This window comes from Chiloscyllium plagiosum, unplaced genomic scaffold (assembly GCF_037043375.1).
Source record: "Chiloscyllium plagiosum isolate Xiang-an unplaced genomic scaffold, Cpla_swu_hap1 HiC_scaffold_49, whole genome shotgun sequence".
Taxonomy (NCBI): Eukaryota; Metazoa; Chordata; class Chondrichthyes; order Orectolobiformes; family Hemiscylliidae; genus Chiloscyllium; species Chiloscyllium plagiosum.
This window is the reverse complement of record NW_028270187.1, coordinates 7,356,136-7,376,556: the sequence shown is the minus strand read 5'-3', so window position 1 is coordinate 7,376,556 and position 20,421 is coordinate 7,356,136. Positions and strand designations below refer to the sequence as shown.

The 20,421-nt window shown below is 45.1% G+C and overlaps 1 protein-coding gene across 2 annotated transcripts in view; it reads right to left on the bottom strand.

Moving 5' to 3' along the window:
* The window catches only part of LOC148135452 (uncharacterized), a 32,140-nt gene extending 12,132 nt beyond the window's left edge, over positions 1–20,008 (bottom strand). The window contains exons 1-5 of one of the 2 annotated variants that reach the window (XM_087984852.1): positions 19,829–20,008; positions 18,848–18,929; positions 15,449–15,496; positions 12,373–12,492; positions 8,210–8,500 (exon numbers count right to left, since the gene is read on the bottom strand). In XM_087984852.1, the coding sequence (XP_087840978.1) occupies positions 8,370–8,500; positions 12,373–12,492; positions 15,449–15,496; positions 18,848–18,887 (339 nt within the window). In that variant the 5' untranslated portion in view covers positions 18,888–18,929; positions 19,829–20,008 and the 3' untranslated portion in view covers positions 8,210–8,369. The remainder of the gene's footprint in view (positions 1–8,209; positions 8,501–12,372; positions 12,493–15,448; positions 15,497–18,847; positions 18,930–19,828) is intronic. The other variant, XM_087984853.1, reaches the window with a different exon arrangement.
* Positions 20,009–20,421: the final 413 nt, after the last annotated feature.

Genomic DNA, 20,421 nt, shown 5'->3' with positions numbered 1-20,421 from the left:
ATTTCAATGCAAGGATCCTAACAAAGAAGGCAGATGAATTCAGGGCATGCTTAGAAACATGGGACTGGGATATCACAGCAATTACAGAAACATGACTCAGGGATGGGCAGGACTTAATGTTCCAGGATACAACTTCTACAGGAAGGATAGCAAAGGAGGCCACAGATATGGGAGGGTGGCATTTTTGATAGGTGATATCATTACAGCTGTGCTGAGGCAGCATATTCCTGCACATACGTCCAAGGAAGTTGTTTGGGTGGAACTGGGAAGTAAGAAAGGGATGATCACCTTTTTGCGATTGTATTGTAGACCCCCTAATAATCAGAGGGAAATTGAGAAACAAACTTGTAAGGGGATCTCAGCTATCTGTAAGAAAAATAGGGTGGTTATGGTAGGGGATTTTAACTTTACAAACATAGACTGGGACTGCCAAACTGTTAAGGATTTAGATAGAGAGGAATTGTTAAGTGTGTACAAGACAATATTCTGATTCAGTATGTGGGTGTACCTACAAGAGAAGGTGCAAAACTTGACTTACTCTTGGGAAATAAGGCAGGGCAGATGACTGAGGTGTCAGTTGGGGGGAGCACTTTAGATTAGATTAGATTAGATTAGATTAGATTAGATTACTTACAGTGTGGAAACAGGCTCTTCAGCCCAACAAGTCTACATCGACCCGCCGAAGCGCAACCCACACAGACCCATTCCCCTGCATTTACCCCTTCACCTAATACTACGGGCAATTTAGCATGGCCAATTCACCTAACCTGCACATTTTTTTTGGACTGTGGGAGGAAACCGGATCACCCGGAGGAAATCCATGCAGACACGCCTGAGTCAGGAATTGAAACTGGGTCTCTGGTGCTGTGAGGCTGCAATGCTAACCACTGGTAACTTTGGGGCCAGCGACGATAATTCTATTAGATTTAAACTAATGAAGGAAAAGGATGGACCAGATCTAAAAGTTGAAGTTCTAAATTGGAGGAAGGCCAATTTTGACGGTATTATGCAAGAACATTCAAAAGCTGAGTGGAGGCAGATGTTCGCAGGCAAAGGGACGGCTGGAAAATGGGAAGCCTTCAGAAATGGGAAAACGAGAGTGCAGAGAAAGTATATGCCTGTTGGGGTGAAAGAAAAGGCTGGTAGGTATGCTGGATGACTAAAGATATTGAATGTTTGGTTAAGAAAAAGGAGGAAGCATACGTAAGGTATAGACAGGATAGATCGAGTGAATCCTTAGAAGAGTAAGAAGCAAGTAGGAGTATACTCAAGAAGGAAATCTGGAGGTCAAAAAGGGGACATGAGATAGCTTTGGCAGATAGAATTAAGGAAAATCCAAAGGGTTTTTACAAATACATTAAGGACGAAAGGGAAACCAGGAAGAGAATAGGGCCCCTCAAAGATCTGCAAGGTGGCCTTTGTGTGGAGCCGCAGAAAATGGGGGAGATACTAAATGAGTACTTTGCATCAGTATCTACTGTGGAAAAGGATAGGGAAGATATAGACTGCAGGAAAATAAATGGTGACATCTTGAAAAATATCCATATTACAGAGGAGGAGTGCTGGATATCTTGAAACGCATAAAAGTTTTTTAAGGAAGTAATAAAGAGGATTGATGAGGGCAGAGCGGTAGATGTTGTTGGGACTACGATGTTGTGGCCATCACGGAAACGTGGATAGAAGAGGGACAGGAGTGGTTGTTGGACGTTCCTGATTACAGATGTTTCAGTAAGATTAGGGAGGGTGGTAAAAAAGGAGGGGGGGGGGTGGCGTTGCTAATTAGAAATGTATAACGGCTGCAGAAAGGCAGTTCAAGGGGGATCTGCCTTTGGAGGTAGTATGGGCTGAAGTCAGAAATAGGAAAGGTGCAGTCACCGTGTTGGGTGTTTATGATAGGCCCCACAATAGCAGCAGAGATGTGGAGAAACAGATTGGGAAACAGATTTTGGAAAGGTGCAGAAGCCACAGGGTAGTAGTCAAGGGTGATTTCAACTTCCCAAACATTGATTGGAAGCTCTTTAGATCAAGTAGATTGGACGGGGCGGTGTTTGTGCAGTGTGTCCAGGAAGCTTTTCTAACTCAGTATGTAGATTGCCCGACCAGAGGGGAGGCCATATTGGATTTGGTACTTGGTAACGAACCGGGACAAGTGATGGGCTTGTTAGTGGATGAACATTTTGGTGATGGTGACCACAATTCTGTGACTTTCACCTTGGTTATGGAGAGAGATAGTTGCGTGCAACAGGGAAGGTTTTACAATTGGGGGAAGGGTAAATACGATGCTGTAAGACAGGATCTGAGGAGCATAAGTTGGGAGCATAGGCTGTCAGGGAAGGATGTCGTGGAAATGTGGAACTTTTTCCAAGGAACAGATACGACGTGTCCTTGATATGTATGTACCAGTCAGGCAGGAAAGAGATGGTCATGTGAGGAAACCTTGGTTGACGAGGAAGGTTGAATGTCTTGTAAAGAGGAAGAAGGGGGCTTACATACGGTTGAGGAAACAAGGTTCAGACAGAGCATTGAAGGGATACAGGATTGCCAGAAGGGAGCTGAAGAAAGGGATTAGGAGAGCTAAGAGAGGCCATGAAAAATCTTTGGCGGATAGGATCAAGGATAACCCCAAGGCATTTTATGCATATGTGAGAAACATGAGAATGACGAGAACGAGGGTAGGTCCAAACAAGGACAGTAGTGGGAGACTGTGTATTGAGTCGGAAGAGATAGGAGAGGTCTTGAATGAGTACTTTTCTTCAGTATTTACAAATGAGAGGGACCGTATTGTTGAAGAGGAGAGTGTGAAATGGACTGGTAAGCTAGAGGAGATACTTGTTAGGAAGGAAGATGTGTTGGACATTTTGAATAACTTGATGATAGACAAGTCCCCCGGGCCTGACGGGATATATCCTAGGATTATGTGGGAAGCAAGAGAGGAAATTGCAGAGCCGTTGGCAATGATCTTTTCGTCTTCACTGTCAACAAGGGTGGTACCAGGGGACTGGAGAGTGGCGAATGATGTGCCCCTGTTCAAAAAAGGGAATAGGGATAACCCCGGGAATTACAGGCCAGTTAGTCTTACTTCAGTGTTAGGCAAAGTAATGGAAAGGGTACTGAGGGATAGGATTTATGAGTATCTGGAAAGACACAGCTTGATTAGGGACAGCCAGCACGGATTTGTGAAGGGTAGGTCTTGCCTTACAAGTCTTATTGAATTCTTTGAGGGGGTGAACAAGCATGTGGATGAGGGTAGAGCAGTGGATGTAGTATGCATGGATTTCAGTAAGGCATTTGATAAGGTTCCCCATGGTAGGCTTATGTGGAAAGTCAGGAGGCATGGGATAGAGGGAAATTTGGCCAGATGGATGGAAAACTGGCTAACCGGTCGAAGTGGTGGTAGATGGTAAATATTCAGCCAGGAGCCCAGTTACAAGTGGAGTTCCGCAGGGATCAGTTCTGGGTCCTCTGCTGTTCGTAATTTTTATTCATGACTTGGATGAGGGAGTCGAAGGGTGGGTCAGTAAATTTGCAGATGATACGAAGATTTGTGGAGTTGTGGTTAGTGAGGAGGGCTGTTGTCGGCTGCAAAGGGACTTAGATATGATGCAGAGCTGGGCTGAGGAGTGGCAGATGGAGTTCAACCCTGCCAAATGTGAGGTTGTCCATTTTGGAAGGACAAATAAGAATGCGGAATACTGGGTTAACGGTAGGGTTCTTTGTAAGGTGGAGGAGCAGAGGGATCTTGGGGTCTATGTTCATAGATCTTTGAAAGTTGCCACTCAGGTGGATAGAGCTTGTGAGAAGCCTATGGTGTATTAGCGTTCATTAGCAGAGGGATTGAATTCAAGAATCGTGAAGTGATGTTACAGCTGTACAGGACTTTGGTTAGGCCACATTTGGAGTACTGTGTGCAGTTCTGGTCGCCTCACTTTAGGAAAGATGTGGAAGCTTTGGAGAGGGTGCAGAGAAGATTTACCAGGATGTTGCCTGGAACGGTGAATAGGTCATACGAGGATAGGTTGAGAGTGCTAGGCCTTTTCTCATTGGAACAGAGAAGGATGAGGGGTGATTTGATAGAGGTTTATAAGATGATCAGAGGAATAGATGGACTAGACAGTCAGAAACGTTTTCCCCGGGTACAACAGAGTGTTACAAGGGGACATAAATTTAAGGTGAAGGGTGGAAGGTATAGGGGAGATGTCAGGGGTAGGTTCTTTACCCAGAGAGTGGTGACGGCATGGAATGCGCTGCCTGTCAGAGTGGCAGAGTCAGAATCATTGGTGAACTTTAAGTGGCAATTGGATAGGTACATGGATGGGTGCTTAAGCTAGGACAAATGTTCAGCACAACATCGTGGGCCGAAGGACCTGTTCTGTGCTGTATTGTTCTATGTGATCTATATGGACTTCAGTAAGGCGTTCGACAATGTTCTCCATGGGAGTCTGATGAGCAAGGTTAGATCTCACGGAATACAGGGAGAACTAGCTCAAAGGTAGACGGCACAGGGTGGGGGAGGAGGGTTGTTTTTTCAGACTGGAGTCCTGTGACCAGGAGTGCCACAAGGATCCGTGCTCGATCCTCTACTTTTTGTCATTTACATAAATGATTTGGATGCGAGCATAAGAGGCACAGTCAGTACGTTTGCAGATGACACCAAAATTGGAAGTGCAGTGGACAGCGTAGAGGGTTACCTCAGATTACAACAGGATCTTGACCAATGGGTCAATGGGCTGAGAAGTTGAAGATGGAGTTCGATTCAGATAAATGCAATATACTGCATTTTGGGAAAGCAATACTTACCAGGACCTATACACTTAATCTAAGGTCCTAGGGAGTGTTGCTGAACAAAGAGACTTTGGAGTGCAGGTTCATAGTTCCTTGAAAGTGGAGTCGCAGGTAGATAGGATAGGGAAGAAAGCATTTGGTATGTTTCCTTTATTGGTCAGAGTATTGAGTACAGGAGTTGGGACGTGATGATGGGGCTGTACAGGACATTGATTAGGCCACTGTTGGAATATTGCGTGCAATTCTGGTCTCATTACTATTGGAAAGATGTTGTGAAACTGAAAGGGTTCAGAAAAGATTTACAAGGATGTTGCCAGGGTTGGAAGGTTTGAGCTATAGTGAGAGGCTGAACAGGCTGGTGCTGTATTCCCTGGAACATCGGAGGCTGAGGCGTGACCTTATAGAGGTTTACAAAATTATGAGCGGCATGGATAGGGTAAATAGGCAAAGTCTTTTCCCTGGTGTCGGGGAGTTCAGAACTAGTGGGCATATGTTTAGGGTGAGAAGGGAAAGATAGAAAAAGAGACCTACGGAGCAACGTTTTCACACAGAGGGTGGTACGTGTATGGAATGAGCTGTCGGAGGAAGTGGTGGAAGCTGGTACAATTGTAACATTTAAAAGGCATTTGGATGAGTATATGAATAGGAAGGGTTTAGAGAGATATGAGCCGGGTGTTGGCAGGTGGGACTAGATTGGGTTGGGATATCTGGTCGGCATAGACGGGTTGGACCAAAGTGTCTGTTTCCATGCTCTACATCTGTGACCCTATGACTCTATAATAAAGGGACCAAAACTATCTGCAGTATTCCGGATGTGTAAACCCAAATCCCTTGTACAGTTGCATTAACAATTACCTACTTCCATACTCCATTCCTTTCACAATAAATGTCTTCCTTGTGACCTGCTGTAGCCTTTGCACTGACATTTTGAACTTTCTCTCCTATTCAGATGAAAAGTTCCCTTTTTCAATTCTTCTAACTGCAATGGATAACTCACCGTTAATGGGACTAACCAACGCTCAGTTCACTGTCTAACGGAAATTGTGAGTGTGTCGTCAATTTGAACTGTTGTGCTTTAGATTTGCAAACGAGTCAGACACATCAGTTCATTTGCTCCAATTTGTCTAACACATGTAAAGTTGCTGGGTTTGCATCCCAGAGTATTTTTTATCCCATTCTGATAGTGTTTGAATGCTGTTTGAAGTTGCTGACCACCTCACTAATTTATCTGCGCCGCCAGCAACTATTCAAAGAAGCAGCTGGAGAAAATAAGAGAGAAAGAACATAGTAAAGTTTTACTGCAAATGCTCAGCTTCTTCTGCTAGCAAATGAATCTGAATTCTTTGACTGATGCGCAAGCAACAATTATTCAAATTTTAATCTTTAGTTTATATCTGTGCTGACCATTCCTTTGAACACAACACATTACTTTGTATGTCTGCCACTTGTTCGGCCTGTCCACATCGTCGGAAAGCACAATCCCAAATAGTGCTTTATTTCTTTTTTAATTCACTTGTGGGATTTAAAAATCACTGGCTAGGCCGAGAAGTTATAACCCATCCTAGTTGGCCCCTTGAGAAGGAGGTAGTGAGCTGCCTTCTTGAACCACTGCAGTCCTTGTACTGTAGGTCGACCCATAATACCATTGGAAAGGGAGCTACAGGATTTTGACCCAGCGACACTAAATGAATGGCTGATATATTTCCAAGTTGGGATGGTGAGTGGCTGAGGGAAACTTGCTGGAGGTGGTATTCTCATGTATCTGCTGTGCTTGTCATTTTAGATGGGCATGGATGTGGGTTTGGAAGGTGCTGCCTGAGGATCTTTGGTGAATTTCTGCAGGGCATCTCGTAGCTTCTACTGAGCGCGGGTGGAGGATGCAGTGCCAATCAAGCAGGGGCTGCACTGTCCATGGACGGTGTTCAGCTTCTCAAGTGTGGTCTACAAGGTGCACTGCAGACATGACTGAGTGAGTGTGTGTGCGCGCACGTGAAAGTATCTGTAAGTGTCAATGAGAATGTGTGTGTGTGTCTCTCTCTCACACAGACATGTACACTTTCATACTCTCACTCAAATGCACTCGCACACATAGTGTATGAGGGTGTGCGTATGAGAGACTATGTGAGCAACGTCAGTTCGAAGCCCACATCGAGTGCCAACTGGAGAACGATCGCCGGGGTTACCTGCTGGAGGTTCTGACCCACCTTTGTTTCCAATTCCGGAGTTTAATGGGAAGCAATGTGAGAAGCGAAAGAATCAGAAACTGTGGGGCAATGAGTACTACCTTCTCAGTGCCGTATGGCTGTGCTGGATTCAGACAGGGATTTCCTGTCAATAACATCATCCCTTCAGCAAACACCAACCCCAGTGTTCCCTGTCGTCCTGACCCCCTTCCAACACTCGTTCGTTTGGAGGGAAACCCACGTGCCTGTAAAATTCCCTCAAAACCCTCACCATTGCAGTAACAATTGTTTTTGTGTAGCTTGTCTCATTAACAATATCCCACCAATCCAACCCTAACTATTCGATGCTAAATTTAAAAGATCGCTCTGCACCCACTATCTCAAAATTGTCAACTAGAAATTACTGTCCCTCATTTTCACGGCCTACATAAATCGATGCAAAACTTCCCTTTGTCTTCCACCAGTCAGCGACAACTGGGCCATTTGCAGAGAAACATCGAAAATATCATCAGGAGGAGGCCATTTGGCCCCTCTGGCTTGCTTCACCCATTCAATCGTATCATGGCTGATAACCCAACATAGTCTCCTGTCTCCCCGTATTCTCCCTTTAGCCCCAAAGAAATCAATCCAACTCCTTCCTGAACAACATTCAGTGTTCTGGCTCTGACTGCTTTCTGTGACAGAGAATTCTACAGGTTCCCCACTCTCTGGGTGAAGACATTTCTCCCCATCTCAGTCCCACTCCACTTCCTTTCGGCCGTGACCCCTTGGTTCTGGACTCTCCACCTGTTCACCAGGGACACCCTCCCCGTGTTTACTCTGTCTCGTCCTTGTTCAAATTAATAGGTTTCTATGAGATTCCTCCTTAATTCTTCTCAACTCCACTAAACGTCATCCTAACCGTTCCAGTCTCTCTCCATCGGTCAATCCTGCCTTCCCAGAAATCACTCTGGGAAACTTTTGCTGCAATCTGTCCATAGGCACAATATCCTTCCTCAACTAAGGAAACCCCAAACTGCGCACACAGTTCTCCAGGGTGAGGTCTCACCCTGTTCAATTGTAGCGAGACACCCTGCACTTGGACTTGAATCCTCTCGCTATGAAGGCCTCCCTTATCTGACAAAGGATATTACAGATGCTGCCAACCTGCTGAGTTTCTGAAACAATTTTTTAGTGTTCATGTCAAGACTTCAGCTGGACCCCAGTGAAGAACGAGCACAGATCAATGATGAAGAATGAATTACCTGGCTCTGTGAGGTTGTTGGAATTCCTGGTCACATTAAATATTGTTCCAACCCCTGTTGATCGCGAGGCACAGCCTTGGTGCTAGGACTGGAAGGATTCAATAGCCAGCTCTTTCCTGTCTGAACTAAAGTTGTAATTCCTGCTGGCATTGTTTAAGGCTTACTTTTGAAAGTAGCATTGTAAGTACAGTCCTGTACCTCGACACAATACACACTCTCGAATAAGATGATTCCCAATCGGAACCTCCATTTTACTGACTCTGGGGGTGAGGAAAACCCCAGCAACAGGAACTGGAACAAAACAAGACAAAGAGGAAATAAAAGACCGGATGTTGAAATTATCTTTTTTTTCACAGATGTTATCTTCTATGACAGGATAATAATTGACAGAAAGGAGAAATAAAACAACTGAGATTTCACATCGTTGCAAAGTCTCCATCTGTTGTAAAATCTACACTTCAAAAGATTGGTGTTAACTATGGATGGCCAAATGGTACACCATCCAACCATTGCCCTCCTGACTTTCAATAGTATTACCATCGCAGTCCCCAACCCCTACAGTGTTAAATCGTGTTCCTACCCCCCGCAGTATCAACATTTCAGGGGTTACTCTAACTGTCCCCACCCCCACCCCACTGTCAACGTCCTGGGTGGCTATTATCACAGTCCACCCCACTGCACTGTCAACATCCTGGGGGTTACCATTACTGTCCGCATCCCGCACCCCACTTTGATCATCATCCATGTCAGTTAAAAGCAACTACCTCTCTGGTCTCTAATACCATACTCCCAGTGGTAAGGTCACAGAACGGAAATAGGCCCTTCAGCCCAACACATCTGTGCTGACCAGTCTCCAAACAGAACTAGCCGCATTTGCTTGTGTTTGGGGCATATCCATCAAAACCTTTCCTATCCATGTATCATTCCAAATGTCTCAAAGGTTGATATTGTACCCACTTCTATCACTTCCTCTGGCGCTCATTCCAAATACGCACCACTCTCTATGTGAAAAGATTACCCCTCAGGTCGCTTTTAAATCTTTCCCTTCTCACCCTAAACCAATGCCCTCTAGTTTTGAACTCACTGTCCTGGGGATAAAGACCTTGACTATTCACCTTATCCAAGCCCCTATTTCTGCAACAATATATATATGAAACATTAAGGACTACTTAATCCGACTCTAGCCTTGGATTGCAAGTGCACATCTAAATTGTTCTTCGATGTGATGAGGATTTCCGCCTCTCCCACTCCTACAGGCAGTGAGTTAAAGATTCCCTACCACCCTTTGAGTGAAAATGTTTTCCCACACATCCCCCTCTGAACCTGATGCCCCTTACCTTAAACCTATGACCCAGTCATTGATCCCTCCTTCAAGGGGGTGGGGGAGGTTTCTTCCTCCCTCATCATTTATATATCTCAATCATGTCCCCACACACTCAATCTACTCTGCTCTAAGGAAAACAACCCCAGTCTGTCCATCTCTTTCCATCACTGAAATTCTCCCGCCCGCAAAGGCAACATCCTGGTAAATCTCCCTTTGCATACTCCCCCAGTGCCATCACATTGCTCTGATAATGTCGATTTATATAGATTAGATTAGATTACAGTATGGAAACAGGCCCTTCGGCCCAACAAGTCCACACCGACCCGCCGAAGCGAAACCCACCCATACCCCTACATTTTTACCCCCATACCTAACACTACGGGCAATTTTGCATGGCCAATTCACCTGACCTGCACATCTTTCGACTGTGGGAGGAAACCGGAGCACCCGGAGGAAACCCACACAGACACTGGGAGAATGTGCAAACTCCACACAGTCAATCGCCTGAGGCGGGAATTGAACCCGGGTCTCTGGCGCTGTGAGGCAGCAGTGCTAACCAGAGTTTCTTAACAACTCACTGAAGTGGCGATAAATTTGCTGTTCAGGAGAGACTCGGCCTTCTGACTAGAAACAGCACAGTGCTAATTGCCCTCTTGACGGTTACTGATGTTGATGATTGTGTGTATGGTTCTGCAGTGGTTAGAGTATTCCCTGGAAATGTCTTCACCATCCTTGGAGAAAATATATTCAATTGGGGATCGAACAGAGTAGTTTAACAAGGTACTATCTCCCTCCACCACCTTATATCCAGTGTGGGTAGTCAGCTCTCGCACTGACACAGGGATGCCTGTGATCAAAGCAAACTGTTAGGCACTTTTCTAAGGCAGGAGTTTAGATTAGATTAGATTGTGGAAACAGGCCCTTCGGCCAAACAAGTCCACGCGGACCCGCCGAAGCGCAACCCACCCATACCCCTACATTGCCCCCTTACCTAACACTACGGGCAATTTAGCATGGCCAATTCACCTGACCCTGCACATCTTTGGACTGTGGGAGGAAACCGGAGCATCCGGAGGAAACCCACGCAGACACGGGGAGAATGTGCAAACTCAACACAGTCAGTCGCCTGAGGCGGGAACTGAACCCGGGTCTCCGGCGCTGTGAGGCAGCAGTGGTAACCACTGTGCCACCGTGTGGGTGAGTTGTTGTGCTCAGCAATAAACAGTACTCCCATCGTACAGTCAGAGAGAGTTACAGAGTCACTGTGAGAGTCAGAGAGAGACAGAGGGTCACAGAGTGGCAGGGAGAAACAGGGAGAAACATAGACATAAGCAGGGACATAGAGTTTTAAAGAAACAGTCGAACGGAGTCAGAAAGAGGCACAAAAATCACAGTGTCATCGAGATTAATCGACAGAGTTAAAGCAAGTCATAGACAGTCAAACAGAGATAGGGACAGAGATACATATAGAGAGAGACCTCGCGGTTTGTACAAGATCAATCGACCTAGTCAGAGAATGAAAGCAAATCATGGACAAACAAGTTACAGAGAGAGATAGATGTAAAGAGAGATAGAGACCTCACGGTTTGTACAAGGTGCCTCACTGGGAGGGGGAATCTCTCCTGTCCCCCTCCACCCCCCAATAACCACCATCCTGACCCTCGGGAACGGGACATGTTGACACAGTCCGCTCTCCCTCGGCGCTTTTCCTTCCCGCGTGGCCCCGGCGCCATTTTAGCTTCAGGCCCCGCGCGAGATGGCGGTTAACGGCCGCCTCGTGCCCCAAGTGACCGTGAGCAGCTGCTTCAGGGGAAAGGCTCTTTAAAGGGACAACCCTTTCAGGAGAGAGAAACAACAGGGCTGGCTCCGGGACTCGCCAAACTCAATAATAATGACAAATACACACAGACAGAGAGGTGGGAGTGAACAAGAAATTGTGCGGCGGCACATCAAGACCAAAGGCCACTCTCCCGAAGGACGGCTGCCCCAGGACTCGAAACGTTGACTCCGCTTTCTCTCTGTCTGTCTCTGGACAGATGCTGCCAGGCCTGAAGCACAAACAAGGTCCTCGGGGGTGAGTCCGAGTTCAGGATCCTATTAAGGTTCGGTTGGTAGATGGATGATAGTGTGGGAGGGTATGCAATGGGATTAGAAGAATAGAGGCGGAGACTGTTTCCTAAATGGGGAAAGGTTTCGGAAATCTGAAGCACAAAGGGAGTTGGGAGTCCGAGTTCAGGATTCTCTTCAGGTTAACAGGCAGGTTCAGTTGGCAGTTAGGAAGGCAAATGTAATGTTAACATTCATTTCGTGAGAGTTAGAATACAAGAGCAGGGATGTACTGCTGAGGCTGTATATCGCTCTGGTCAGACCACATTTGGAACATTGTGAGCAGTTTTGGGGCCCCTAGCTCTTGAAGGATGTGCTGAACTTTGGAGGGGAACCAGAGGGGGTTTACAAGAAAGATCCCAGGGATAAAGAACTTATCATATGAGGAGAGGTTGAGGACTTCTGGTACTTAAATCGATGGAGTTTAGAACGGTGTGGGAGAATCTGATTGAATCTTGCAGATTATTTGAGAGGCCCAGATAGAGTGGACATGCAGAAAATGTTTCGATGAGTAGGACAGATTAGGACCCAATGGCCCAGCTTCAGAGTGAAGGCGCGTCCACTTAGAACTGAGATACTGTTGGGGAAATGACTTACCGGGGGTAAGCAATGGGGTACTAGTCTCTGTCCCTGTTGTTCCATAGGGAAGTGGGAAGAGAAGCAGAACATGAGTCACTAGGGACTCCATAGTTGGAGACAGACAGGGGGTTCTGTGGGAAGGAGAGACACTCACGGTTGGTGTGTTGCCTCCCGGGTGCCAGGGTTCGTGATGTCTCTGATCTTGCTTTTGGGATCTTTGCCGGTGAGGCGGAACAGTCCCAAGACTTAGTCCACATAGGCACCAACGACATTGCTAGGAAGGAAATGGGGATTTAAGGCAGAAATTCAAAGAACTAGGATAGAAACTTAGAACTAGAATAAATAGAGCTGTTATCTCTGGTTTGTTGCCCATTTGTAGACAGATCAACAGGGGGCAATGCCACATTAAATTTGGTAATGGGTAATGAAACTGGCCAGGTGTTAGATTTGGAGGTACATAGAACATAGAACAATACAGCACAGAACAGGCCCTTCGGCCCACGATGTTGTGCCGAACATTTGTCCTAGCTTAAGCACCCATCCATGTACCTATCCAATTGCCGCTTAAAGGTCACCAAAGATTCTGACTCTACCACTCCCACAGGCAGCGCATTCCATGCCCCCACCACTCTCTGGGTAAAGAACCCACCCCTGACATCTCCCCTATACCTTCCACCCTTCACCTTAAATTTATGTCTCCTTGTAACATTCTGTTGTACCCGGGGGAAAAGTTTCTGACTGTCTACTCTATCTATTCATCTGATCATCTTATAAATCTCTATCAAGTCACCCCTCATCCTTCGCCGTTCCAACGAGAAAAGGCCTAGGACTCTCAACCTATCCTCGTACGACCTATTCTCCATTCCAGGCAACATCCTGGTAAATCTTCTCTGCACCCTCTCCAAAGTTTCCACATCTTTCCTAAAGTGAGGCGACCAGAACTGCACACAGTACTCCAAATGTGGCCTAACCAAAGTCCTGTACAGTTGCAACATCACTTCACGACTCTTCAATTCAATCCCTCTGCTAATGAACGCTAATACACCATAGGCCTTCTTACAAGCTCTATCCACCTGAGTGGCAACTTTCAAAGATCTATGAACATAGACCCCAAGATCCCTCTGTTCCTCCACCTCACTAAGAACCCTACCGTTAACCCTGTATTCCGCATTCTTATTTGTCTTTCCAAAATGGACAACCTCACACTTGGCAGGGTTGAACTCCATCTGCCACTCCTCAGCCCAGCTCTGCATCATATCTAAGTCCCTTTGCAGCCGGCAACAGCCCTCCTCACTATCCACAACTCCACCAATCTTCGTATCATCTGCAAATTTACTGACCCACCCTTCGACTCCCTCATCCAAGTCATGAATAAAAATTACGAACAGCAGAGGACCCAGAACTGATCCCTGCGGAACTCCACTTGTAACTGGGCTCCAGGCTGAATATTTACCATCTACCACCACTCTCTGACTTCGACCGGTTAGCCAGTTTTCTATCCAATTGGCCAAATTTCCCTCTATCCCATGCTTCCTGACTTTCCGCATAAGCCTACCATGGGGAACCTTATCAAATGCCTTACTAAAATCCATGTATACTACATCCACTGCTCTACCCTCATCCACATGCTTGGTCACCTCCTCAAAGAATTCAATAAGACTTGTAAGGCAAGACCTACCCTTCACAAATCCGTGCTGGCTGTCCCTAATCAAGCAGTGCCTTTCCAGATACTCATAAATCCTATCCCTCAGTACCCTTTCCATTACTTTACCTACCACTGAAGTAAGACTAACTGGCCTGTAATTCCCAGGGTTATCCCTATTCCCTTTTTTGAACAGGGGCACAACATTCGCCACTCTCCAGTCCCCTGGTACCACCCCCGTTGACAGTGAAGACGAAAAGATCATTGCCAACGGTACTGCAATTTCCTCTCTTGCTTCCCACATAATCCTACGATATCTCCCATCAGGCCCGGGGGACATGTCTATCCTCAAGTTGTTCAAAATGTCCAACACATCTTCCTTCCTAGAAGTATCTCCTCTAGCTTACCAGTCCATTTCACACTCTCCTCTTCAACAATACGGTCCCTCTCGTTCATAAATACTGTAGAAAGGTACTCATTCAAGACTTCTCCTATCTCTTCCGACTCAATACACAGTCTCCCACTACTGTCCTTGATTGGATCTACCCTCGTTCTCGTCATTCTCATTATTGTTATTATTTTCAGACTTTTTTTTACATTTTGTGTATGCAGGAGTCTTTATCAGTTGCTACTGGACACTGTAAAATGTAACATCTAACACTAACTGAAGCGATTAATGGTTTGGTGAGTCAATTTATAACTGTCCATATTTGGGAATACCTGGGCCGAAATTTCATTCTTTTTTCCCTTTCTCCATTAACTGGCTGAGTGAGTGAGTTTTCTGTTGTGCTGCCAATCTGTACCACTTTAAAGTAGCGGTACTGGTCTATACCATACTGACATTTTCTGTCTGTCTATCTCCTAATGTTTCCAGTTCTGCATGTCATGATCTGATATTTTGAGGTAGCTTTCATGCCTTATAAATCAATCAGTGTTTCATTCATTAAAATGTATGGAAATACTTCTGCATTGCTCAGGCCCTCAACCAGAATGTGAGTGTGGATAAAGTGTGTTTGCATCAGCACCAGGCCAAGAGTGTGAACTGAATTCAATCGATCAGTCTCTGATACTTGATACCAATGCTGTCCTTATTCTTGGTTATTTATTTCACAGTGGTTCAGTGTCGTCTAAATTGAAACATGTCACTTAGGAACTGCAAGCATAATTAATTGTTTAAATTTCTACTACTTGACATGAATGAGGTTTTATCCATTGCCACTGGAGTCAGCTCCCATCAGTGAAAGTGGATGTGTTTCTATATCTGCTAATATTTGGCCTCGTACATATCCACAGCCTGTGTTCTTTAGTTTTAGAGCCTATAGGATCCATGGACAGGTGAACATGCAACACATTACAGCAGAAAAGCATCTGTGCCTTTCTTCAGAATCAAGGGGAGAAAAGCAATAGACTTTTGTAATTCCTATAGTGCAGAGTCTAACCAGGAACAGTGGGGATATCAAGGTCTGGTTTTCAGGATGCTATCAATGTTTGCATTGTGACATACTTTACCAATGAATTAATGATCAGTATTAACCAAATGCTCCTTGTGCAGAAAACAGAATTGGCCAATTCTATTTTAGTTACCAACCTGGACAGGATCTGGTGCAAACCATTAGCAGTATTCTTGTGTTGCTCTCTGGTATGGCGGGGAAAACAAGACAAGACATTTTTTTATTTTCCACTATCGGTGAAGAGTATTTAAACAGTCAAATTCAATTTATTGAACAATCAACTCTAGTTGGTTAAAATAAAGGAGCAGCTTGACAAACCTATCAATTTTAGCTTTTTCTTTCATTCTGCACTGCTTTAAACAGTAATGATCTGATTCTATTTACAAAACTATATCCTGATACCTTGAATTGTTTTCATTGTTTAATGAAGAGATAGTCAAGATGAATGCAGGGTTCTTCATAGATTTCTTGAAACAAATTTTGAAAGACATACAGAATAAGCAAAACTTTCTTCCTGGACTGAAACAAAAAACCCACCTACAAAATGATGAAATGGAGAATGGCGTTATGATACAGATGGGGATGACAACTTCTCTGCTGCCATGAAAAATCTAAGGAAATGGAATACTCATTGAGTTAACAATTCTAATCCCTTTCAATCAACTGTGTTATAGACTGTTTTTGATCAGTGCAGACTTAATAATTTGAATAGACGTATTCTGTGCTGTCGATCTCTTTGACTTTTAATCTCAGAGTAGAAATCAGTTTGATAATTTTTTCTGCTCGTTGCGGTGTATATGGATTTTCGTCACTGTTAGATCTTGTAATATGTATTTCAGGATGGTGTACAAATTTGCAACTATTGTTAATCAGTCAGTAGCTGTGTGTGAGATAGAATAGTGTGTGCATGTGCAAGCACACATATGGGGGTGGGATGGAGATGGTGGTTGTGGGTGTGTACACACGAGATGAGCACTCTCTCGACATCTGGCTTTGGCCCAGAGATTCATTTGGAATTTACATAGTTTAATTGTTGCGTTATGGTTCTGTTCGCCGAGCTGGAAGTTTTTGTTGCAAACGTTTCGTCCCCTGGCTAGGCAACATCATCAGTGCTTGGGAGCCTCCTGCGAAGCGCTTCTTTGATGTTTCCTCCGGTGTTTATAGTGGTCTGTCCCTGCCGCTTCCGGTTGTCAGTTTCAGCTGTCCGCTGTCGTGGTTGGTATATTGGGTCCAGGTCGATGTGTTTGTTCATGGAGTTTGTGGATGAATGCCATGCCTCTAGGAATTTCCTGGCTGTTCTCTGTCTGGCTTGCCCTATGATAGTAGTGTTGTCCCAGTCGAATTCATGTTGCTTGTTGTCTGCGTGTGTGGCTACTAAGGATAGCTGGTCGTGTCGTTTCGTGGCTAGTTGATGTTCATGTATGCGGATTGTTAGCTGTCTTCCTGTTTGTCCTATAGAGTGGACCAGAGCTGACCTACAAAGAATGAAACTGGAAAGCAACAACACCCCCAGATTCTATGGATTACCTAAAGTACACAAACCAGACATTCCACTCAGACCCATAGTATCACCACCAGGGACACCATCATACAAACTAACCAAAGAACTACAACAGAAATTGAAACACCTGGTCAGCGGATCCAAACACTCTATACAATCAACACAGGAATTCTTGGACATCATCAGAAATATACACATAGACAAAGAAGAAACCATGATATCATTCGACGTGACGGCACTGTTCACTTCGATTGACAAAACCCTAGCCAGAGAAACAATAGCCAACCTACTGGACATACAGAACAGAAAACAGGACGCTGAACCTATCAACAAAGACGGCATACTTAAACTACTGGACTTGTGCCTCACAACACACTTCACATTCAACAACCAGATATACGAACAAATCAACGGAACACCCATGGGATCACCAATCTCGGGACTCATAGCAGAGGCAGTTATGCAAAGGTTAGAACAAACAATCCTACCACAAATTCAACCAAACTCTGGGTCAGATATGTTGATGACACGTTTGTAATCATTAAAAACACGGAAATAGAAAAAACACACCGGATCATCAACGCCACACTCACAGGAATCCGATTCACGAGAGAAGAAGAAAAGGATAGCCAACTCCCATTCCTAGACGTGATGGTACAGAGAACACCGAACGGAGAATTCACTACAAGGGTATACAGGAAAGCCACACACACAGACCAAGTCCTAAACTATGAAAGTAACCACCCCAACACACACAAACGAAGCTGCATCAGGACACTATTCAAAAGGGCCACAACACACTGCAGTACACCAGAACTGCAAAAAGAAGAAGAGGAACACCTATACAAGGTATTCGCCAAAAACGGATACCCGCGCAACTTCATCAACAGATGCCTAAGAGAAAGACCACGGAACGAGGACATACCACAACCAAAAGGAGTAGCCACACTACCATACATCAGGAGCATCTCAGAACTGACAGCCAGACTACTGCGACCCCTAGGACTCATAACGGCACACAAACCAACAGCCACGCTCAGACAACAACTCACCAGAATGAAGGACCCGATACCCAACATGAGCAAAACTAATGTAGTGTACAAAATACCATGCAAGGACTGCACAAAACACTATGTAGGACAAACAGGAAGACAGCTAACAATCCGCATACATGAACATCAACTAGCCATGAAACGACACGACCAGCTATCCTTAGTAGCCACACACGCAGACAACAAGCAACATGAATTCGACTGGGACAACACTACTATCATAGGGCAAGCCAGACAGAGAACAGCCAGGAAATTCCTAGAGGCATGGCATTCATCCACAAACTCCATGAACAAACACATCGACCTGGACCCAATATACCAACCACTACAGTGGACAGCTGAAACTGACAACCGGAAGCGGCAGGGACAGACCACTATAAATACTGGAGGAAACATCAAAGAAGCGCTTTGCAGGAGGCTCCCAAGCACTGATGATGTTGCCTAGCCAGGGGACGAAACGTTTGCAACAAAAACTTCCAGCTCGGCGAACAGAACCACAACAACGAACACCCGAGCTACAAATCTTCGCACAAACTTTAATTGTTGTGTCTTTTCCAGGACAATGATTTTATCGAAAATATCAATTACTGAAAATATCAAAGTTTCCTTCTGCATCTGCACTCAATATCTTCTTCATATATTCCTGTTATAACAATGTAACAGCATGACTTGTTTGTTCACCTTGATTGTAACTTTAAAATTGCCTTTACTACATTAATGTAATTCCTGAATGTATATTTCATGAGGTACAGTCTATCCCTCTTCTGATGTTGCGAATGATAACTGGCTATGCATAATGGCATTTATTGGAACTAAGCTGTTGTGCACGGAGTATAAAGATAAATTTTAAAAAATATTTCATCAGTTATGTCTAACTCTTGGATTGAATGCATACTTCTGGAAATTGAGCTCAATGTGTATCTGACTCAATCCATTCTGTGACTGTGGAAAGGAGGTTCTCCAATCTGACAACTGTAACATACCTGCTGGTTGGTAGAAGCAGATGGTCATATTTGGCTTCATACTGAGGAAATATTACATTATCTTGGTCCATTAAACATTTGCCTGGAGAAGAAAAGAGAGATATCATCATTTCTGAGTAGAAAGACGCTGGAAATGTGTTGCTGGAAAAGCGCAGCAGGTCAGGCAGCATCCAGGGAACAGGAGAATCGACGTTTCGGGCATAAGCCCTTCTTCCTGAAGAAGGGCTTATGCCCGAAACGTCGATTCTCCTGTTCCCTGGATGCTGCCTGACCTGCTGCGCTTTTCCAGCAATACATTTCCAGCTCTGATCTCCAGCATCTGCAGACCTCACTTTTTCCCTGAGTAGAAAGACATCAACTGATCAATGCAACATTCAGGTCATGATCATGATACTTCTGCTTTAAAACAGAGCAAGGTCTGGTTACAAAGCAACACTGAGCTCCTCCTAGTCTTTTTCGGTTTGCGAAATTCTGAAACAATTTACTTAGATAAAAGAAAACTAACCAATATAAGCGCAGCTCCAAAAATATAATGATTACACGGTTCAATATCCAGCTCCCAAAAAAACACTAACTGCTGAAGGAAGAACAAGGGGCACTTTTATCACATGTAGATACACTCCCCTTTATTTCCCAACAATTCAATATATATTCGTAACAAACAGCGGGAAACAGAAGCCAAACAATGAATTCACATCAGTATTTAGGGGATTATAAACCCCAAGAATGTCCCACAGCAGCTAATGGCGACACAACCTCAACAAACAGTGGGAAACAATGAAATCTCAACGGAGTTCAGAGGATTGTAAACCACAAGAATGTTCCACAGCAGCTTCTTCCCGCTCTGCCTCCCTCAGCAGGCCCACACACAGCCCGAGAAAGGCCTCTCTCTTCCCCCCAGCCCGCTCACTCCAAGTTCCGGGACCAGTTCCTGCTCCGCTCGGCCTCTTACAAACAGCCCCCGGTTCTCCCTGAACTCACCCCGAATCAATCCCGGTCTCCGAGCCCCCCCTGTGTCCCAGGCTCCCATCCCGATGTGCTGCTGGAAGGAGCCTGCTGTTCCCTCGCTTCCCTGGGCGCTGATCTCTCCATTGCGGTCTGTTTCAAACAAACCTCTTGCACTCACTGAGTAAATGCTCCTCAATGGCAGCGCTGGGGGAGGGCCTCACGCATGCGCTCCTCTGGTCAGGAACAAGCAGATTTGGAGGAGTGACAGCATCGCGCATGCGCTGTTTTCCCACTGATTCCCAGCAACAAACATCAATTGGTCATTTCCCCCAATTCCCTTTTCTCCCAGTTTGACCAAAGGAACTGGGACTGTAGGGAAAGGGCAGAGAACGTTTGAAGCTGGGACATTGCCCCTTTAGGAAGCTCAAATGGAGCTCATTCCCGGGTCATGTTAATAATCAGGGGGCGGGAAACTGGCGGCCACTCGGCCCATCCCCTGTGCTCACCATTCAATAACATCACGTCTGATCTTATGTTAACTGTGGTATTCAATCCTGCTGACCTTCATCCACAAATATTAATTCCTTTCCGAAAGTAACATAAGTATAACATTCTTACCAAGGCAG